The sequence below is a fragment of the Nannobrachium achirus genome (genome assembly GCF_963921795.1).
Source record: "Nannobrachium achirus genome assembly, chromosome: 4".
Taxonomy (NCBI): Eukaryota; Metazoa; Chordata; class Actinopteri; order Myctophiformes; family Myctophidae; genus Nannobrachium; species Nannobrachium achirus.
This window is the reverse complement of record NC_137813.1, coordinates 17,230,700-17,254,091: the sequence shown is the minus strand read 5'-3', so window position 1 is coordinate 17,254,091 and position 23,392 is coordinate 17,230,700. Positions and strand designations below refer to the sequence as shown.

The following is a 23,392-nucleotide window of genomic DNA, read 5'->3' as shown; positions in this document are numbered from 1 at the left end:
TGCTCTCTGTAGTGCCCCTGTAGTATAGTGAGGATGGGAGGGGGTTGGACTCCTCTAATCCCGCATAGAGTGTGAAGGCGATTCAGTACTCTCTTTACAAGAGATGCCGTATTTAGACTGTGATCTGTGTCCTCAGGTCATTTATGAGAAGTGGTGTGTGACTGACTGTGCTGGTTCTGCCTGAAGTCGACAATGATCTCCATTGTCTTGTTGACATTCAGGACCAAGTCGTGTGTGTTGCACTGGCCCACCAACTGTCTCACTTCCTCTCTCTGTAGGCGTTCTCGCTGTCTTCACATTTTGTTATTATTATCTGTTTACCGAGTCTTTTCAGAGTCTTTTCATCTTATCTGAAAAATATATAATTTATAAGAGAATGTCTGAAATGCTGTGTTACAGTGTCCAGGCCAGCTGCGTCAACATCACATTAATACCCAGGGTTCTTGGGGCATGTCAGGCCAAACATATCCTCTGTGTGCTACAGGTGCCAGTTTCCCACATCGCCCAGTGGGTCACGTGACCATGTACACAGCTGTTGCATAACCGACTAGCTGCTTTCTGTGTGTTTGACCTACTCTACATGAAAGAACATTCAGCCGGATCTCAAGGTGTTGTTGATGGGCGGATAGGATACGTTGCAACATGGAGAGATACATCATATGGTCTTTCACCTTCCTTGTGGTCTTGTCCAGTATTTCCACAGATGGTAAAACATTTTTGTCACTTGCTTTGAATGTATGATAGTCTCAAAACATAGTTTTGTAGTGATTTGGGGTGGGGTGGGCATTATAGAAGGATTTGTGTTGTTCAATAATCAGTTGCATTTTGGCAGGCTATATATGTACATGATACTGTATATACATTTAGATAGGTGGATATATAGATAGATAGAAGGGTAGGTAGGTAGGTAGATAGATTGATGATGACAACATGCCAGGGTTAATGTGGTTATGTCTTTTTGGCAAGGAGTAAAACTGTCATTCAAAAAGCAATTTCAGGCTAGTTTTATACACAACGCATTCAACTAAAGTACTGGAACATACAGTATGTATTCTATTTCAATAGAAATATGGAAGACAAACACATTTGATTGGAAACCCCTTAAATTACTGTAAGCATTAAATATACACATCATTTGTTGTCTTAAATGAAAATGAACCATATTGTGTAAAGCAGAGGATATACAGTATTATACGTATAATCTGTGTGATGAGGGGAGAGATGATCAGAGGAGCAGAGTTTTTAACTTTTGTTCAAACCTGGACTGCAGTAAAGGTGCAGGCAGTGAAAGAGTAACCTAAGTTACTAACTCCTGAACCTCCTCATAATCCACAAACACTCCCACTTTTATTTTATTATTGGGGGACACACAAATAAGTAACAAGAAATCTTGTGAAATAAAATGTCGCCAACCAATCATCAAGTACGATGATACACGAACAAATCAACAAATGTAATTGAAAAGGTTAGACGGTATTTGACTTGATATGAACACCCATTCTACTGTGTAGAACATGTAATGTATTGTCATTGTTCATCTCGTAGCTTTGCCCAGTACTACCTGGCACATGAATGAGTTCATCGATGCCATAAAGGAAGTGGAGGAGGCCAACCCGGGGCTGAAGCCCATCGCTGTGCTGCGGAGCCTGCGCAGGGCAGCTGGTCTGACGGACGCATTCATTCAACACTTCCTTGGTAGCTCGTCCTCCGATGGAGCCGCGATGGAGGCTGGTCTCTCGGATTACTTTGGCAGGGCTCTACGCCACACGGTGACCGAGGACGGCAGAGAAGAGGGAGTGGTCCTGACTTCAGATGGAACCACAGTCGCCCTCAGACCCCTCCTCCTGGGCGTCGAAGTCGGGCTCCTCTCCGAGGTCAAGGGCCATGCCAAGGGTCTGTATAGGGGTGGGCGATATGGTGGTAAATATCTTTGAGACGATACAATGTCTCCACGATATTCCTTTTCAGATCCTGTTGAATTGTTAATAGAGATTCATTGCAGAACTCATTTAAACCTGCATTTTCGTCTAAATCAGTAGTTCTCAAACTTTAAAATGTCAAGGTCTCCCCTTAACTCTGACAGTATACAAATGAAACCAAATGGACCCTTTCAGGTCCATTTGGTTTCATTTGTATACTGTCAGAGATACATAATTGTAAGGGTCAATTTAGACCTCCCAAAAGGAACCCACAGAGTCCCTGGACCCCACTTTGAGGACCACTGGTCTAAATGGTCTGTTACTCCTTATTCTTTTAGTTTTTGTTACCTTGCAGGAGGTTGTACTGTTAAGTAACTTGAAAAATAACTATAAAAACCAACATGGAAAAGAATCATGATAAGAAAAATATTGTGATATTGTATTATTTTCATATCGCCCACCTCTAGGTCTGTACCCCCTCACCTTGGCCAGAGACCTGGCTCTGTCTTTCAGGGACTTCCAGAAGTCTGTCACCCCCCAGCGCCTGGGCCCTGATGGCTGCTGGGACAGCATCTCTACGCCTGCCAACTTCAGCCTTTCTGGTCCGATCTCCCGCATCACTACCGCCATGGTCAATGGAGGTATGGATGGGGTGATTGTAGGGACGAAGGCCTCCTCCGCCCAGTCTGGAGGTCCTGCTGTCAAACTGAGCAGCCTGCTGAGCTCGTACTACTGCCACCGCCTGGACAGGAACGATGGATCCGACACCGCCCCGGTCCTCGTCAGCCAGCGTCGCAGGGAGAACTTCTGGGAGTTGGTCAGACCTCCTCTGCTGGCCAGGCAGGTGGTGAGATCTGCTGCCCTGCAGCGGAGGCTAGGGGGACAACCCAAGTTGGACGCCAGGGAGAAGAAGGAGCTGACTGTCGTGGTGAATGAGGGGATGAAAGAGTTTGTCCACAAATACATGGGTAACAGACCACACTGCTGTGCCATACACATTGCGCATTATTTAAAGCAAATTTACACTTGGCAGGGGGTTGACTTGAGTAGTTACCTTGCCCTGATGTTAATGACAATATTGGCACGATGTCTTTTTGCAACTTGACAACTTAAAGCAATAGGACACGTGCTAAAAGAATGATTTTGAGAGCAGTTCCCGGTTGCAATTTAAGTCAATCAGCTTAATTTGAATAATACATTTCTTATAAATGGAGCAACTAGTACCCAACTACTACCCAAACCTACCAAAGTGTCCTTTTTATTGCTTATTAAGCTCTATAGTCCATATTATGTTATACTTTGTCACACAAGACCTGGCCATCCACATGGGTCTCGTTTTTGTTGCCACGAGTCCCGTTCAACGGGGCAACAGTACCCTTTGCCCCCCACCCCCCTATCGGCGGCCCTGTCATGGACATCTCTTCCTTGTGTGTGTGTGTGTGTGTGTGTGTGTGTGTGTGTGTGTGTGTGTGTGTGTGTGTGTGTGTGTGTGTGTGTGTGTGTGTGTGTGTGTGTGTGTGTGTGTGTGTGCGCGCGTGTGCGTGTCCCTCTCATCACAGACTGCCCAGCCATCATTCCACGGTGCATGTGGGGTGCAGAGCCCTACAGAGGGTCCCCGACGCCCCTGGCCCTCCCTCTGGCCTTCCTTTACATCCACCACACCTCTACTCCCAGCCAGCCCTGTCTGACCTTGGAACAGTGTTCTGCTGACATGAGGGCCATGCAGCGATTCCATCAGGACGACAGAGGCTGGGACGACATTGGATACAGGTAGGAACAGTGATTCTCAATGTCCGGGCACTTTAGCCTCGCATAGTCAGACAATATCACTGTGTGGATAATAGTGTATACTATACTGTTCTTCTCAGTGTTCTTTTTTTTTTCTTCTCAAGGAAGATTATAAAAAGATTCTATCTGCTCTATTGGTTAGACCTACAACCAATCAGAGTAGTGCAAAGGTGATACATTTGCATACTTGGCCCTGGTTGGTGTCAGTGTGATTCAAACCTACAATCAGAGTAGCGCAAAGGTGATATACCCACCCTATATTTGCATACTGGGGCCCTGGTTGGTTCCTCACGACTTGTGAGCTGTGAAATATTTGAATAACTGAGCGGCCAGGGCCAGACCTAATCTGCCATGGGCAATTTTTCTTTGCAATGGCAGATTTGTCTGGCTACACAAGGCTACGGGCGCTATAAGTAGTCCTTGAGGAGGTTTCAAATGGCACATTTAAATGAACAGTGAGTATTTTACAGTGTCGATTTTTGGTCCCAGAGATGCCTAAGATGGGGGTCCGTGGCCTATTGCTCATCAAACTGGGTCCTGACTTGGAAAAGGTTGAGAATAACTGAGATAGAACAGGTAGTAGTACATATTCATCGGTTATATGCATTTTCCTCTGGAATTGTGAATGTCAAAGGACAATGACGTGATCCTGGCAAATTGTAATCCTTATAAATCTTTGTCTCCCTTATATAAGCTTTGTCGCCGGTGCTGATGGGTATATATACGAGGGGAGAGGATGGGATCGGCAAGGCGCCCACACCTATGGCCACAACAGCAAAGGCTACGGGGTTTCGTTCATCGGCGACTACTCCTCCAGCCTGCCTTCCCAGCATGCCATGGGGCTGGTGAGAGACCGCCTGACGTCCTGCGCCGTCGGTGGCGGTCAGCTGGTGGCCAACTTCACCATCCAGGGTCACAGACAGGTTGTGAACACAGCCTGTCCAGGGGATGCTCTCTACAGCGAGATCAGAGGCTGGGAGCACTTTGGGGTGAGTGAGTTTTTGGTCATGCAAATGGAGTAAATATCTCCTTTTTACTGTGTCCTATGCTCAATCAATCATAATAGTTTGGCTCCCAGGGAGACACCAAATGTCTCTTTTGATCTCAAGCCGAAAAGGTTTGGGAACCACTGCATACTAAAACTAGAAAAATATTGTTCCTTCGAAACAATTGTGGGCTCGCTTCAAGCCAGAAAACAATGGCTATAAAAGCACAAAATGTCAAGATCGCAGGCAGTGCTCTCTTTGACGTTACTGACGTCAAAGATTGGTCCATTTTGTTCCAAAAATGTGTTATGCAAAAGTTGACCCGCTGGTGGCGCTATAACAGGCCAATGTGAGAAGGTTGGTATCTGTTCCTTGACCTATTGGGAATGTGCTTGCAAGATTTCACGCACATCCCAGGCTGTGTTCATGATTTGAGGTGTTTTTGGCTTTGGACACTTTATCGCTGCTTGCAGCTATATTTATTATAATTATTTTATAATTTTTTTGTGTGCACTTCATAGGCATGTTAGATAAAGGTCCTTAGATTGCGTGTAGAATGTTTCATGCAAATTGCAAAAAAAATCCTAGAATAAAAACGGGTTTAAGCGTTTTACAAACTGCTCAAAATTATATAGCACCCCCCTTTGGCCATTTGGGGTAAGATTGGTTTCAGTGATATTTGAACTAACCCTCTACACTATTTTGTCATGAAAATGTGACATTGCATGTATGTTTTAGAGGCAGAAGAATAATTTGCATAAAAATGCAATATTGTTTGAATTATTTAAAAAAGCATGTTTCAATGTTAAAGAAATCCGATCTGACAGATCTTTAGATATCGGTCCAAAGTTCACGTAAAAAAAGTTTTGTGCACGTGACGCGAAAATTCCAGAATAAAAGCGGGTTTGCGCGTTTTACAAACTGCTCAAAATGGCGTAAAATCGAAGGGCGGAGCTTACTTAACAAAGACACAGATGTCTTCCGCTTGAGTCAAAGCATGCGTGTAACAAGTTGCATGTCTTCAAACGAAACGAGTCATGACTTGTGCCCGTTTGAAGTTTGAATTTTCAGACGCTTCGTATAGCGCCCCCCTTTGGCCGATTGGAATAAAATTGGTTTCAGTGATACTTTGACTAACCCTCCACATCTTTGCCAAATGCCATGAACGTGTAACTTTGCATGTATGATTTAGAGGCCGAAGAATAATTTGCATAAAACCGCAATATTGATTGAATTATTAAAAAATTATATTTCACTTTAAAAAAAATCTGGTTGATCAATCTGACCGTATTGGTCCAAAGTTCATGTGAAAAAAGTTTTGTGCACTTGACAAGAAAATCCCAGGAGGAGATAGATTTTTACTGTTTTTCATATAATTCCGAATTGTGGGAGACCTAAAGGTCAGAGGTCAAAAGTTAGAGGGTAAAAGTTGTTCGGCATGAGGAGACGCATACGTGTATACAGTTTTCATGGCTTTACCTCAAACACAGCATGAGCTATACCTGTTCAAAGTTTGCACTTTCGAAGGCTTCCTACAGCGCCACCATTTGGCCGATTGCTGTAAAAAGTAATAGCACACGTCGCCACAGTAAGCTGAACACATTGATGTTTTTATTTTCATTTTCTCACTAAGTATGTAGGAGTAGAAAGGAACCGAAGTTTTTTGATACTTGCACTGACTGCCTGCCTAGTATAGAAATAATGACAATATCTAAAGTGTGCTCGCCTTATAGGCGAGCCCACAACTAGAACTGCACTCTAACGAGGTGCCAACTTGTGCACAAGTAGGCCTACTTGTGCGCCAGCAAAGTGCGCTGTGAGGTGCACTCACCACTGGCATCACCACTGGCGATGCCAGTGACATCACAACTGGCATCACCAGGAATGCTGGTCCCTCATTGGCTGTTAATGATGACGTTGCCAGAAATGCTGATCCCTGATTGGGCTACGGGCTTAAAGGAGTAGTTCACCACTTTTCAACCTGTCTTCATATAATAGGTCCTCACTAATGTTCATGATAAAATATCAAAAAAAAAATTCTACTCGGTCCAAATTCTACTCGGTCCAAGTCTCCTAGAAGAGCGGTGGGAAGTTCAGAATCCATCGTCTTGTGACATCATCATTTTCCAAAAAAAGAATTTTATCAATATTTTTGAAAAAAAAAAAAGATTTTTATTATCGCGAGAACAATGGCTTCCACTTTAAAATTGCAACTTTTCAGGAATAGAAAGCCTGCAGTTTCTATAAGCTGGATTGGCAATCGATGATGTCACAAGACGATGGGTTTCTGACCTGCCCACAGCCCTCCTCTGAGAAAAAAAGAAAAAGAAAAAAGCTATTTTTGAGTGAGGACCAATTATATGAACATAGGTTGAAAAGTGGTGGAGTGCCCCTTTAAATACAAAAAGACATACCTACATACTTGCAGGCTCTGCTGGCGCAAGTGATAATGATTATATTGTGCTGTGTGCTTATCTATTGGGCATGCGTGCATTCCTGATGGTTATTTGTTTTTGATTCGACAGGAAGTCAATGAATGACAAACCTGCTCCACCACATGAAGAGCCTTGGAAACACCAAAGTTTCAATAAATAAATATTTGAAATATTAGTGTGACTGGCACTGCTGTTTTCTATACTGTCACTCACATTCATGACATCTTGTGAAAGGTTGTATACTTGGGAAGCAAGAGTAGAAACAATTTAGAGTAGCAGCCACTAGAGGGCGCCATATGCATAACATTGAGTAGTTATCTGGTATTGATAAGATTTCCCATATTAAGAGATTTGTGAAATTGTGTAAAGGGTTGTGAGCTTTTAGATGTGCTATTTTCAGTGGTGCACACCAGAGTATAAATCAGCATTGTTTGAAATATGCTAGTGGAGATATGCTAATGCTATATGTATTCTTGTCCCACAGTTATCCTTTTTTGCCATTTGCGGAAAGCCGCAAATGGCAAAAAGATTTCACCCACTGAAAAGCAGAATCTTCATAGGTAGATTTCAAGTCAGAGAAGGTCATCAAAATAGCATTCCTTTGTTCAGGTGCAAAAACAGATGGTCTGCCAATCCACTGGAATACTGTATTGCCAATGGCAGGACGCATGAGGTTTTTAAATGGCACATCTCTGTAATATGACAACTTAAATTTCAACACCATTGGCCACTGCAGGGCTCTGTAGTTGTGTAACTTATTCATATAAGAGACAAATGACTCAACCATCTAAAAGCTGGAACACTTCCCCTTCTGGACATGGGAGTGTTTGTACACAGCATTATATATATATATATATATATATATATATATATATATATATATATATATATTTGGACAATATAATGATATACTGTATATATAATATAATCAGACACGATTGATCATCACAGTATATATTGCTGACCTCTGATATGACATTATCCCGGATAACATTACTCAAAAAGTTTACAAGGCATGAGTGACATCAGAAGTGACATCATAACATATGTAATAATACAAGACGTAATTCAAGAAGGTGACTTTCTATTAAACCTATGGATTACACGTTTGCAAATGGAGAGAATGATTTGCTTGGACCTGAAGTCTTGTGCTTGTTGAACCTCCTAGCGTTGATTAATTCCCTCTGTCTTGTGTGCTTTGTTCCCAGTGGATTCCTCGTGACTCGCGTCAGTGGCAGTGCAACCACACTTGCAATTTCCCAGAATTATACAGCATTGAGATATTCATATCATAGAGAATTCATGTATGGCATTTACTATAATTCATGTTGGAGCAGTTTAAAAAAGTATTTAAAAGGGGGAAACAAGTTAAACACACTTTAAATTAGTATAATTTATTTATAATCTCACATTTTATTTTGAGGCACGGCCTGTGTAGATAAATACAGAGTTAATTAGTTAATAAATTATAAAACAGGTTTAATTTAATTAAAACGAACCAGGGCCCCGCCCTGAGTACTACTACACAATAATCCTCATAGCTACCTGGGACGGGTGTTACATGAGAGATGAACAGTGACAATACATTACTGACATGATTTGATTTGTAAGGTCATACAACAGTGATGCGTGGTGAAAATAGTTGATTTACAAGCACAATGTGTTGCATACATGATGTGTTATGCTTGAGCATGAAACAACTCCTTCTGACAGCTATCTATAATGCAAGGCTACTTATTCCATCCATAAGTAAGCTGCCCCAATTCCTAAACTCTAGGGTCTAGAATTACTACTATAGGCCTGGGCGGCTAGTCTAGCGGTCCAGGCACCTGACAGCGTGCCGCCGCGCCGGTAGGTTCGAATCCCGATCCCAATGACCTTTGCTGCGTGTCACTCCCCATGTCTCCCTCCCCATTTTCTGTCAGTCTACTGTTCACTATCACACTATCAATAAAGGCAGAAAAAGTACAACAAATATATAACTTAAAAATAAAAATAAAGAATTGCCACTATAGTAACTGCTATTTTCATGTGGTGATTTCGGTCGTTACTGCCACTCTTATTTGGCAGTGGTGGCAGGCCATTGCAGCTGACGCTGAGGTCACTGTCAGTCCCAGAGGAGGTGAAGGTGATGAATCCTGGCTGGTCGCTGCTGATATGGCTGTTGATCCAAGACTGGTACTGAGACACTCTGGTGTTGACTCCAGGATAATCAGGCTCGGCACAACCCTCTCCGAAGCTCACTATTCCAGACTGAATCCAGTGAGAACCCTGTTTGATCACCATTGGGCCTCCCGAATCTCCCTACAGGGAAAAGGTACAGCATTTTAAAACAACGAAAGCTTTGCATGAAGAAATTCTTGCAGAGAACACAACCTTTCAAATGATCACCTGACACGAGTCCTTCCCTCCAGCACTGAATCCAGCACAGATCATATTGTCAGTGATGGAGCCCATGCCATACGCCATACTGTAGTTGCAGTTACACTCTCTGTTCCCCACCACTGGAACCATCACCTCCTGGAGGTTTTGCGGGTCAGGGAGGTCAACTAGGGAGACAAATTACTTTCATGAGCAAGACTCAAGAAGCTTGGTATATAAATATATCAAAACAACTGCACAACAGTTGAATTCCTGGGGGGTGGTCGTGGTTGTGCATTCTATATATTTTTGTAATATGGTTTGCTATTTTGTTTGCATGAAGCACATTGAGTTCACCTTGAAATGCTACAAATTAAATGGACTTTATTACACTCACCTTCATATTCAATGTCTCCCCAGCCAGTGAGCCAGCTGTCGATGCCACTGTGGAAGGAGCTCCCCCATGCTGCCAGGCAGACTGGTCGGATATTCTTGGTAAAAGTCACCGGTGAGGAAAGTTTCAGAAGGGCGATATCATTATCATATTCTATGGTTTTGTTGAAGTCGGGGTGAAGGATGATCTGGGTAACCGTCCGAGAGACTTTGTTTTTGTTGACTAATTGTTGACTCTGGAGACCCAGATAAACATTGACACCAGAGGGGTCGTTACTAGGAATCAAAGAAAAAAAGAACAATCCATAATGAGCACGATATTATTACATTATTCATATGAAATGGCCTTGTGAAAGTAGCTGATCGTAGTGATGGACAGCAGTGAAGAACGTTTATTCGAATAGAACCTGTTTTGAATATCAGTACTACTTGAGTATATATTTTTATATATAAGATATACTAATGTACTCCACTACATTTCAAAGATATTATTGTACTTTTGACTCCACTACATTAATAGGAAAGCTCAAGTACTGTAAGAAGTAACGTCACCAAATGCACCATGTTAACAAACTAAACTACACTGCTGTCAGAGTTCTGTTAACGCATTGTGAAAACAATACAGCTCACTGATATTAAAAGTCAAACGTACTTTTGAATAGGCCTACTTATGTTTTGTTGTTGTTTTTTTATTTACTTTTTAAAACTGTCTTATTCACAGTTACCAGGAGACTCTAATGTACTTAGTTACTAGTTACTTTGCATAGCCTATTTATATTATAATGACATTTAGTTTTTACTATTTGAAAATAGCAGATCAATAAGCTCACAACTAGTTGTAGATCTGCTATTTTCAACCAAAAAAATAAAAAATAGAAAACTTGTGAAATGGGACTTTCAGTAGAATTAATAATATATGCCAATACGTTTGTCACTTTTGTACATTTACTTGAGTAAAATGTAGCCAAGAGTTTTTCCACACTGAAGTACTGATACTTTTAGTAAAAAATTGAATACTTTTTCCACCACTGTCTACTAGCTTATATTTTGATTCAAGAACTAGTGTTGATTACTTTGTCCACCACGCACTGACCTGTCAAAACAGTGAGCAGCAGTCAGCACCCATTCCTTGTTAATAAGAGATCCACCACAGAGGTAATCATCAACATCTATGCTGGCCATCCAGGGCCAGCTCCCTGTAGAAGCATCCTCGCCTCCAACTATCCTGGTGTTCAGAGGAGCCCGGCCACACACTGAAAGAAATACATCCGTCAATGGGTGGAAAAGCCAACAAAGTAATGCTTACTTTATGCTTCGTCGTATGACCGTGCCGTGCACTGATAATAGGCCAGGTAGCAGTGTGTAGGTCAACTATTTTGTAGATCAGCCATGTTTTGTAGATTGGCAGTTTTTTAATGCTTTGTTGTACTTTCAGTTATTATTTAGGATGGTAAAAAGAAAACGAAAATAAAATAGTTACTTACCATTTAATTGTGACTGAGCACCTGAACAAAGGAATGGAAATAAACTGTTAAAATAACAAATTGAGATCATTCACAGTGCGTGCGTGCAACGTGCGTATGACAGCCAGGGACAAAAGCCATTTTTTTCCCCCCCCAGAGCAGTCTGTCCTATTAGAGCAGGGATGGGCATGACTTTGATGATGAGAGGGCCACTAAATGTACACACTCACTCCAGGGGGCGCATTGCGTACCTACACTCACCACCAACACTCACCTATACTGTAAACTCCATAATAAAGTGATCAATTATCATTCATTGTAAATATATATATTGTAATCTGTGTGTGTGTGTGTGTGTGTGTGTGTGTGTGTGTGTGTGTGTGTGTGTGTGTGTGTGTGTGTGTGTGTGTGTGTGTGTGTGTGTGTGTGTGTGTGTGTGTGTGTGTGCGTGCGTGCACTGATTACAATTACACCTATAAGGCATTTAGCACACGCTTTATCCAGAGCAACTGACAGTAAGCAAGATAATCCAAATTCATAGATAGTGTTGTGCCTCAGTAAACTAAAGGTTCACAGATAAACCGCGAATCTAGCATCAGTCTAAACATTATAATTAATATAATATAATTAACATAGTATAATAAACTGATTGTGTCTCTCTGATGCTGTTTATTCTACTTACCTCTCATCAGTAAAGTTAGCAGACAGACACAGAGTAGTTGACAGACAGCCATTGTGTGTTTGATTGCCAGTGGGAAATGTGTCCAGTATAAGTATGTGTGTTGGGGGGTGGAGTCTCAATTTGACTCATGATTAATTTGTTCTCTATATCATGCCTTTACTAAGCTTATTTCCTTTCCAAGGAAATATACAAATCTGATAATACTACTATATTATTTAATACAGTATATAATACTGCTATTTTTAATATATATATATATATATATATATATATATATATATATATATATATATATGTATATATACATACATACATACACTCATATATGTATATGCATATGTATATGTATATATATATATATATATATATATATATATATATATATATATGTTTATGTATATATATATTTGGGCTGGGATGCGATTAAAATAATTAATGGAATTAATTACAGGCTTTGTAGTACTTTGTTGTACGAGTGAATCAACGACTGAGTTCTTTAAATCTAAATTTCGCATCCACTGGGCTTGCAGATCTGCTATTTTCACTATACGCTTTAAATTATTAATTTTTCATAAATAATTATAAAATACTTTTGGAAAGAATTGATGAAAATTTTTGATTTCTTTTGTTGAAACCTTTTAAAAATAAAGGGGATATCTACTCGCATACCCATAAAAAATGATCCAAAGTAGGAGAAGCTACACGGCCCTTACACCTACATTGCACTGCTGATCCTATCAATATGTCGGGCACCACAGTCCATCGAATCCTTGCCAATGCGAGTATGAAGTTGGTCGGTCCCATATGGGGGTCATCAATATGTCCGTAGTTGGACAAATGTGACCGTGGAAAATTTGAGATTTTCTTGTTTGCACAACCCCATTATAATTGTCTTACTTCAATCATGAGACCCATTTACTGAACGTCAAGTCTGAAAGATTTCTTCAGAATATGACACTGATTTACTACGATACTATGGCACATTAGGAGTCCACTAGTACTTGTACAGTATAAATATTTAATTTGAAAGGACCACCATAACTCTGAGAGTTTACAAATGGAACCAAATGACCCGTGTACGGGTCCATTTGGTTCCATTTGTGCACTTGTGTTTCTGGTGATTTTATAGTCCCACTAACTTTGTATGTATGTGGCATTTCTTTTAAATATTTTGACAAAAATGTCCACGGCAAGCCAGCATGGCGATGTCCCCTGATACAGTATTATGTGCATGACCATGTATGGGAATACCGGTTTAAAACCTTTGTTTTTAGTAGCTGTTTGTACTGTATTTGTATTATATGTGTACAATGGAATTACAGAATACAACAGAAGAGGACCAGCTCATTGACACATCCACAGACTTTCACAAGAAACATGTCCGGCACGATTCACTCAGCTTACAGTGAAAGCAAAATGTGTCAGTTAGGTCTATACTTGGAAGGGAAGTCAGAAAGGTATCCTCAAGTATCCTGTGTCCCATGAGCCCTTGTGTGAAAGGTTGGACATGACTTCCTGTTCCTCTTAGCTGTCATTCTGACTGGTTGCTGTGAGCCTGAGTATCCCCACCCATCACAATATGTATGTTCAAGTATGTTGAAATGGCATCACATTGGCATCACATTGACGCAATTCTGGACTACTACTAGTGCACTTTTCTGAGACATTTTGACTTCCCTTCCCAATATAGTCTTAACTGACACATTTTAGTTTCACTGTACGCTGAGTGAATTGTGCCGGACATGTGACAGTCTGTGGATGTGTCAATGAGCTGGTGCTCTTCTGTTGTATTGTGTTGCACTGTAGGCCTACTCATGTAACATACTAAAAAAAAAGGTTTTAAAAACAAAGGCCACATTACTATGACTCAGACATAACCAAAGACGAACCAGATCCGGTTAACCAGAGCCACAGATCTGACCGCTATTAACATATATGGTCATGCACATAATTTATATCAGGGGTCATCGCCATGCTGGCTTATGGTGGACATTTTTGTTAATTCTTTTTTTTGAATACAAATTTAGACATACAAAAATAGTGAATAGAATTACCAGAAACACTAACTAACTAAAGATTGTACAAATGGAACCAAAAGGACCCGTACAGCATTTGGTTCCATTTATACACTGAGTTATTGTGGTCCTTGCAAATAAAACATTTGAGAACCACTACTAGTCGATCTCCTAATGTTCCATAGTGACGTAGTAAATCAGCGTCATATTCTGAAGAGAGCCTGGAGACTTGACATTCAGGCCTAATTGGGTCTTATGATCAACATTATAATGGTGTGCAAACAAAAATTCTCAAATTTCCCACGGACAAGACCAAGTCTTGCCACGGACACATTTGTCCAACTACGGACATATTGATGGACACCATATTTGGGTCGTGCACCATGGGTCATGAGTAGATATACATTTTATTTTTAGTTTCCTACATAATAAATAAATACAAGATTGGTAAAAGTTTCAAAAAAAGAAATCACAACTTTTCTTTTTTTTTTCTAAAATAATTATAAAAAAAGTATTTTATTTTTTATTTAAAATTTAAATTATTTTATTAAAATTTTTAATCACTGTAGACTGCAATAAAACGTAAAGAATTTAAACCGTATAGTGAAAATAGCAGATCTGTAAGCTCACAATGTGGCAACATTGTAGAGCTTGTAGATCTGCTACTTTCACTATATACAGTATGTACTAGTATTATATACTATACTAGACCTTACCCGTTCGAAGATATGTGCTCCAAAATATGTGCAGAGTGTGGGTTGTGGGGAAAGTTACTGTAACTGGTGTGTGCGTGATAATATGTGGGAGAATCATAATGTAAGGAACAGCCCATGGAGGAGTGTATATTTATGATGGATACAAATAATTTAACAGCAAATTTAGGTGAATAGAAGTATGGCGATGTATGCGCTTGCTCCACATAGTTTTTTCATACCCGTTGGAGAGAATGAACATTCCTAACTGTGAGAGAGAGGGGTGTGTGTGTGTGGGGCTACAGATCCCATGGCCTGGAGGAACGGACCGTAACCCTGGCAACAGACAGCAGAGTTCAACAGAAGTGGTTAAGAAAACGCTAATAAACAGCTTTAATTTGGGAGAAATGAAATTTGGGCTCCGTCACCGTTGGTATAATGCTAATGGCCAATACCATGTGAACTTTGGGATCAGTTGCTGAAGCGAGTGAATAGATAAACGTAGATAAGTGTGAGCGTTAGAGCGTGAGTGAGTGAGTTTGCTGGTTTAATAGATAGATTATAATAATATACTAGTCAGGGCAGGAATTTCAGGGAGACCATGAAGGCCATGGCCGTCGTTGCCCCTCAATTTGGCCTTGTGCACCAGTGGCATGCCCTAAGGCCACAGTGGCCTTGATGCCCCAGCTGACTGTCTCTTCCTTGTCAGGTAGACACCAGTGTCCCCATCTTTAAACCAATCCAGTGACTTTGATTGGTGCATGGCTGAACATGGATCAGATTCTAAATATGATAATTGATTTATTTCACTGCAGATAGGCTACATATATGACATTTAAAATCATCCTTAACCCTTAAATTCAATTAATGAATTCAATGGACTAAGATTTGATGGCCTTCCTGTCCTGGCTTTTGGCCTTGTGCCCCCCAAAAATGGACAACACCTTGCCCTTAAAATGATGAAATTCCAGGCCTGATACTAGTAGTATAGTATACTACTATTGCCCAATTCGTATTTCCTTAAAATGAAAATAAGAGAACAAATTGAGACTCCACCCCCCAACACACATACTTATACTGGACACATTTCCCACTGGCAATCAAACACACAATGGCTGTCTGTCAACTACTCTGTGTCTGTCTGCTAACTTTACTGATGAGAGGTAAGTAGAATAAACAGCATCAGGGAGACACAATCAGTTTATTATACTATGTTAATTATGTTATATTAATTATAATGTTTAGACTGATGCTAGGTTCTCGGTTTACCTGTAATCATATGTATGTGTGTGTGTGTGTGTGTGTGTGTGTGTGTGTGTGTGTGTGTGTGTGTGTGTGTGTGTGTGTGTGTGTGTGTGTGTGTGTGTGTGTGTGTGTGTGTGTGTGTGTGTGTGTGTGTGTCTGTGTCTGTATATGGCCTAGAAGAAGAATATGTAATAACTAAGATGCGTTCAATTTGTTATTTTAACATTTTATTTACATTTCTTTGTTCAGGTGCTCAGTCACAATTAAATGGTAAGTAACTATTTTTATTTTATAGGTTTTTTCTTACCATCCTAAATAATAATTCAAGGTTTAGTTAGCCTATACGAAGCATAAGAAATTGCCAATCTACAAAAAAATGGCTGATATACCAAATAGGTGCTATGAGCTTGTAGATGGCCTGTTTTTAGTGCGTGACACTGTCAATGACGACGCATAAATACTTTGTTGGCTTTTCCACCCATTGATGGTTGTATTTCTTTCAGTCTGTGGCCGGGCTCCTCTGAACACCAGGATAGTTGGAGGTGAGGATGCTTCTACGGGTGCACCCCACCACAGGGAGCTGGCCCTGGATGGCCAGTATACATGGTGATTACTTCTGTGGTGGATCTCTTATTAACAAGGAATGGGTGCTGACTGCTGCTCACTGTTTTGACAGGTCAGTGCGTGGTGGACAAAATCAACACCAGTTCTTGAATCAAAATATAAGCTAGTAGACAGAGGTGGAAAAAGTATCAGTACTGCAGTGTGGAAAAACTCTTCTACATTTTAAGTAAATGTACTAAAAGTGCCAAAACTATTTGGCATATATTATTAATTTGTTTTATATTATTATTATTATTATTATTACCCGTAGTAGTAGTAGTAGTAGTAGTTTTCTAATTAATAAAATGTTTTTTCAAAATAGCAGATCAAAGCTCACAATGCATCGCATCATGACGCGTTGTGAGCTTGTAGATCAGCTATTTTCAAATAGCCAAATTTAAATGTAATAATAATATAAATATACAAAGTAACTACGTACAGTATTTGAGTACATGTACTTAGTTAATTTTCATGACAGACAATAGATGCTCATGGTCACAACTGCGAGTAAGACACAGTTTTATTTTTTATTTTTTATGTAAGTACATTTTAATACCAGTGAGTTGTATGTATTGTTTTCACAATACATTACAGATACATTACAGAACTGACTTGCATGTGTAGTTATAGTTTGTTGACATGGTGCATTTGGTGACGTTACTTGTTACTTGACAGCTTTCCTAGTAATGTAGTGGAGTCTAAAGTACATATATCTTTGAAATGTAGTGGAGTACACTAGTATATTTTATATAAGTATACAAATATATACTCAAGTAGTACTGATACTTAAAACAGGTACTTTCGAATAAACTTAACTTCATTACTGTCCATCACTACAAATATAAGATCAGCTACTTTCACAAGGCCATTTCATGTGAATAATGTAATAATATCGTGCTCATTATGGATTGTTCTTTTTTCTTTGATTCCTAGTAATGACCCCTCTGATGTCGTTGTTTATCTGGGTCGCCAGATTAAACATTTAGTCAACACTAACGAAAAGTCTCGGACGGTTAACCAGATCATCCTTCACCCCGACTTCAACAAAACCACAGAATTTGATAATGATATCGCCCTTCTGAAACTTTCCTCACCGGTGACTTTTACCAAGAATATCCGACCAGTCTGCCTGGCAGCATGGGGGAGCTCCTTCCACAGTGGCATTGACAGCTGGGTCACTGGCTGGGGAGACATTGAATATAAAGGTGAGTCCATTTAATTTGATTTGTAGCATTTCAAGGTGAACTCAATGTAGTTCATGTAAACAAAATAACAAACCATTATTACAAACAGATAACCTATACTGTATAGAACACACGCACGTACAGAACACGCACGCACGCACGCACGCACGCGCGCAGCCGCGCACACACACACACACACACACACACACACACACACACACACACACACACACACACACACGCACACACACACACACACACACACACACACAAAATATATAGTTAGTTATTATATACAAATATATAAGAATATAATAACTCTATAACTAAAATGGGTTAAATTTGTTATTTTAACAGTTTATTTCCATTCCTTTGTTCAGGTGCTCAGTCACAATTAAATGGTAAGTAACTATTTTATTTTGTAGTTTTTTTTACCATCCTAAATAATAATTCAAGGTTTTCCCAGATTTATATCATTGTCTGATGTGCAACATTTAAAGCTTTGTATAGTGAGTTGTAGTTTATACAATTCTAAACTTGTATAGAATTATACAACTATATTTGTGCAGTTGTTTTTATATATTTATACTTGTGGTAAAGTATTAAACTAAATTTGTGTCTTCCCTAGGGAGCTTTGTTGCCCTCCCTGCCCTGCGAAACCTCCAGGAGGTGAAGGTTCCAGTGGTGGGGAACAGACAGTGTACCTGCAACTATGGAGAGGGCACCATCACTGATAATATGATCTGTGCTGGATTCAGTGATGGAGGGAAGGACTCATGTCAGGTGATCATTTGAATGTGTTGAGTTCTCTGCAAGAATTTCATTCTTTTATTTCATTGTTTTAAAATGCTGTACTTTTCTCCTGAAGGGAGATTCGGGAGGCCCAATGGTGATCAAACATGGTTCTCGTTGGATTCAGTCTGGAATAGTGAGCTTCGCCCACGGTTGTGCCCTGCCTGATTTCCCTGGAGTCAACACCAGAGTGTCCCAGTACCAGTCTTGGATCAACAGCCATATCAGCAGCGACCAGCCAGGATTCATCACCTTCACCTCCTCTGGGACTGACAGGGACCTCAGCGTCAACTGTGATGGCCTGCCAAATAAGAGTGGCAGTAACGGCCGAAATCACCACGTGAAAATAGCAATTACTGTAGTAGCAATTCTTTTTATTTTTTGTGTTTCAATATTTTTTATTATAAGGAAGAACACACAAGACAAGACATACATAGACAAGACACCACTTGACACTACATCACAACCTTAACAATAGACCATGGACAAAAAACTAAACAAAAAGAACATAATTAAATCATAAAGTAATTGTTCACACCCCCTATAATACTGCCACCACCATCTCTCCCATATCTCTGCCATCCATATCCATCCCCTGCCTCACATTTGATACCATTTTCTATTAGCTGTTATTCTCCGTCACTCCAACACATAAGACTCTGAGCCACTCATCCCCCATACTTGGTGCCATTGGCCGCCATGTTTCCACAAACTCAGCCAGTGTGCCCCAGAGTACTTTCATTTTTAGTTATTTAGTTATTTTTTTATTATATTTATTATTATTTATATATTTAGTTATACTGTATAAGTTATATGTTTTTTGTGCGTTTTCTGCCTTTATTGATAGTGTGATAGTGAACAGTAGACTGACAGGAAACGGGGAGAGAGAGATGGGGAGTGACACGCAATGACGCAGCAATGGTTGTTGAGATAGGGCGTCGAACCCACCGGCACTAGATGAATGGACCTTACTTATGGAAAGAACAAGTAGACTTCACCAAAGAGTCTTGGAAAATACAAAAGTTTGAATAAATAAATATGTGAAATAGTAGTGTCACTCACCTCAGTTTTCTAAATATTGTATGTCTCACTCACATTCATTATGAATCATTACTCTAACTGAAATGATTACAAAGGACCCCCGCTATAGCTGTATAGTGCTTTCTCGGGTTTAGCAGGCTAGACCTTTTATCTGAACTATACTGTAATTGTATTGATGTATCCTTTGCCTTTAAACTAGTGTTTTTAGAATTGTACGGCTACCTTGTTTTTAAAGGCGTCTCCAAATAAAATGCATTAGGCCTTTTATTATTATTGCGACTGTAGGTCGCAGTTTAGTGGTCACAGCGTGACCGTATCTCTGTCTGTCTGTCTCTAGCCTCGGAAACCCAGACTTGTCTGTCTCTAACGCCTGACACTGGTTCCCCTGACACATCACTGTGACATCACATCAGTTTACTATCAGAACCATCACAGCTTGTCCGTAGACGTCCGTCCGTCCGTCCATCTGGACGTGTGCAATCTTTTACGGTCTATGGGTTTGTCGCTCTGACATCATGCTCTGACATCACTGTGATGTCACGGGAACCACTCTTAACAGAATGGATTTGCTGCTCTGGCTTCACTGTGATGTCACACTAACAGAATCTCTTCTATGCCAAAATAGTAAAAAACAAAACAAATACTGTATTATATATTAATTGGGGCCAAGCCTGAAAGCCTTGAACCCTATTGAAATTCTGTTTTTGTTTTTGTTTTTGAATGGTGGCACATGCAGGCTCTTAAGACAACTCTCACTAAAAGGTTTTCTGAAAAATGTGGCAGCCCATACTGTACGTACCATTGTGACTCAGGTATCTCTAAGTCCATGCAATTAGCATCAACACTTGCAAGCATATGATTGATAGGAACGTTAGCCGTTTGCTGAAACATAAATGATTTATGTTTGAAAGGTTGTTGCTTTACTTGAGCAGCGTGATTTTAACAAAGTGGCTACCCTGACATTGTGGTCAGCTTATAGGTTCCCGAAAAGTTCCCTTTTTTTTCTTTTTTTTTTGAGAAAAACACACCCAACACACCCACAGTAACCAACCACTGACATGTATTTTCTCCTCCCTTGATGATTAACTAATATATTTGATATTTTAAACCTAAATATATTGCCTAAATCATGACTTTGTATAAGCAGCTCTTACACAGTATACATTATCAAAATATACTTAAAATACAAAAGTAAGATTACTCATTATGCAGAAGGTCCCATTTCACAAGTTTTCAAATGTATAAAATACGCAATGTGAGCTCGTAGATCGTAGAAGTGGTTAATGTATGTTTTGCAATAATAATCAAAATATAACATGGACAAAAGAGAGGGTTATAGTGAAAATGTCCGGATTATAACAGACTTTTCCTCTCATGTACGAGTTGTTGATGATATCAGCTTCCTGTCAGAATGTCAGTTAGAAATCTGTTGAGTTCCAGAGAAACCACACCTTGGATAAATAACCTGTTATCTTAAAGATCTTCAAACTGAATGCGCCACATGCCCCCCCCCCCCCCCCCCCCCCTGTCAGATAATGTTTTGAACTTTTTGGAAATGCCCAAAATAGGGACACTACAGTATGTTGAAAGTGCTTAAAGCCACATATGTAACTTTCCTCTTCTAACCCGGATTTGAACCTGATTTGTACAAGTGCTGTCATTTCTACCATTGAGCTGATACAATTGAATCTTACCCTTCAGGTCAGAATTTGTGAATAAAGCACTGACTGCTTTAAAGCCGTTTACCCCTTTTTCCAGGCCAAAGAGACGAGGTAGAAGGAGAGCAAGCAAGGCCAGGAGTATCAAAGGACGGTTCAAACTGTTCTACCTTGGCAATGACAGGAGACTTAATGGAATCCTAAATGAAGAGTAAATGTTAGCCATTGTAACTTCATACTTCATTTTAATCATGTCCTTATCCCTGCAAGACCCGAATTAATTTCTACTTGCCAAAAAAAAAAATCAGATTGTTTTGTAGGAGTCATAATCAGAGGAAAATGTAATGTTTAAAAAATAATAATGTTTTTGTAAGGTTTTATAGCCGTAAATCATAAATCGAAAATCATGCTCTAATTTGCCTTTTGGGGATATTTTTCACAATAATAACATATGTACATGTTCTAGATATTCTAATGATCACCAAATGTTGTTCGTCAAGACTCTGGACTCCAGAGATCTTTAAGTGGTGTGAATGTCAGCCTCTGTGGGGGGTATTTATATGCAAATATCGTGGCCAATGGCATTGTAATACTAAACAATACGATTTAATGGTGATGTTAATGTTAATGTGAAAAAAGAACAGGAAAACTAATTATACACATTTTTTTAAATGATTTAAAAAATGTTGCCAAAAAGCAACACTGGGCCTTGCAGGGATATACGGCGATACGTAGATAGATAGATAGATAGAAAGATAGAGATTTTTATTAAAATGTCCTGCACCAAACAATGGCCAGCCCGCACAGGCTTACAAGACACTCACAAAACATAATACAGTACATAGCCTACATACACCAAGACACACCACAAACAGAAATGCAAAAGAACATATTGATTGTCCATGCTGTTTACGGATACAATGTTCTCCAACGCAGCCAACTGCCATGCTTTCTCTATGAATTTTGCTAAAACAAAAACGTCCTTCTTGAACAACCAGCATAACATAGAGCATTCAGTCGTCCAAAACAAATCTGGATTTTTGGCTTGCATTTGTTCAAATATGGAATGAATTTCTTAAGTCATGTTACAGTGGACACGTGTGTGTGTGTGTGTGTGTGTGTGTGTGTGTGTGTGTGTGTGTGTGTGTGTGTGTGTGTGTGTGTGTGTGCGTGCGTGCGTGCGTGCGTGCGTGCGTGCGTGCGTGCGTGCGTGCGTGCGTGCGTGCGTGCGTGCGTGCGTGCGTGCGTGCGTGCTATAATTATTGTATTAATAACTCTATTAATACCCCTGTACCTTTTTTTTCATTATGTCAAAAAGTAATCAACAAACTATAGGCTACTTTAAAAATGGTCAAACATTGTCTACAATATCCTCTGCTCAATTTAGTTTAGTTTTAATTTGTAGAATCCTGTATGAGGTCCATACCTGTTGTAACAAAATAAAGGTGGACACTAAAGTATACTCATATTGCTAAATACATTTAACAGATCCTTATAGACCTACCCATCTGCTGCAGTCTGTTGAATGCAGTACCATTATGATTTGTGAGGTTTTTAATTGATTTCCAATTAAAAGATGAACATACTTTCTCATAAAGCCATCAGATTTTTCCACTCAATTTTAATAGGGGTATGAAAAACGTCTAAGATACATTGGGAACAGATAAAAACCGATGACTTATTTGCGATTAATCGCACAATTAACTAGGTAAATCGTGCGATCACAATTAGAATATTTAATCGCTGGACAGTAGTAGTATGTATATAGGGATCCACTTCATACTCGCATGGGCATGGATTCGATTGACTGTTGTGCCCGCGACCGAGTCAGTCGGATATGTGGTTGTTCAGAATTGCTGATTGCTGTGGAAAGTTTTAGTCAATGAGATTCTATTTTAGCTGGGTGGGGATACTCACAGTTGATTCACCTGTCACAGGCCCACAGCAACCAGTCAGAATGAAACAGCTAGGAGGAACAGGAAGTGATGTCCAACTTTCACAATTCACACAAGGGTTCGTGGGACACAGGGAACTTGTGGATTCCTTTTTTGAAGAATTCTGATTTCCCTTCCCAGTAGGCCTAACTGACACATTTTGCTTTCACTGTAAGCTGAGTGAATTGTGCCGGACATGTG

At 39.9% G+C, this 23,392-nt stretch overlaps 3 protein-coding genes across 4 annotated transcripts; 2 read left to right on the top strand and 1 right to left on the bottom strand.

The window, feature by feature from the left end:
- Window positions 1–549: 549 nt before the first annotated feature.
- Window positions 550–7,303, top strand: LOC308284273 (N-acetylmuramoyl-L-alanine amidase-like). 2 transcript variants are annotated; one of them, XM_080724849.1, is made up of 6 exons: window positions 550–706; window positions 1,546–1,893; window positions 2,387–2,887; window positions 3,479–3,689; window positions 4,402–4,696; window positions 7,219–7,303. In XM_080724849.1, exons 1-6 carry the CDS (start codon window positions 643–645, stop codon window positions 7,231–7,233), a joined length of 1,434 nt encoding a protein of 477 aa, XP_080580975.1. In that variant the 5' UTR covers window positions 550–642; the 3' UTR covers window positions 7,234–7,303. The 2 variants fall into 2 exon arrangements, with proteins under 2 accessions (XP_080580975.1, XP_080580974.1); XM_080724848.1 differs by having other exon boundaries at window positions 1,546–1,920.
- Window positions 7,304–8,649: 1,346 nt separating this feature from the next.
- LOC308282708 (tryptase-like) lies at window positions 8,650–12,034 on the bottom strand (the record flags this gene model as incomplete). Its single annotated transcript, XM_080723096.1, has 6 exons — window positions 8,650–8,673; window positions 9,223–9,432; window positions 9,520–9,677; window positions 9,887–10,158; window positions 10,976–11,135; window positions 12,028–12,034. The coding sequence occupies 6 exons, from the start codon at window positions 12,032–12,034 to the stop codon at window positions 8,650–8,652; spliced, it is 831 nt and encodes a 276-aa protein (XP_080579222.1).
- A 4,493-nt stretch (window positions 12,035–16,527) lies between these two features.
- LOC308282707 (tryptase-like) lies at window positions 16,528–19,281 on the top strand (the record flags this gene model as incomplete). Its single annotated transcript, XM_080723095.1, has 5 exons — window positions 16,528–16,655; window positions 17,516–17,787; window positions 18,147–18,167; window positions 18,395–18,549; window positions 18,635–19,281. 5 exons carry the CDS (start codon window positions 16,528–16,530, stop codon window positions 19,028–19,030), a joined length of 972 nt encoding a protein of 323 aa, XP_080579221.1. The 3' UTR covers window positions 19,031–19,281.
- Window positions 19,282–23,392: the final 4,111 nt, after the last annotated feature.

Coding starts and splice junctions, on each gene's coding strand:
- LOC308284273 (XM_080724848.1), top strand. CDS start 643: ATGGAGAGATACATCATATGGTCTTTCACCTTCCTTGTGGTCTTGTCC. Junction 707..1,545: donor GTCCAGTATTTCCACAGATG/GTAAAACATTTT, acceptor TTCATCTCGTAG/CTTTGCCCAGTACTACCTGG. Junction 3,690..4,401: donor TGGGACGACATTGGATACAG/GTAGGAACAGTG, acceptor CCCTTATATAAG/CTTTGTCGCCGGTGCTGATG.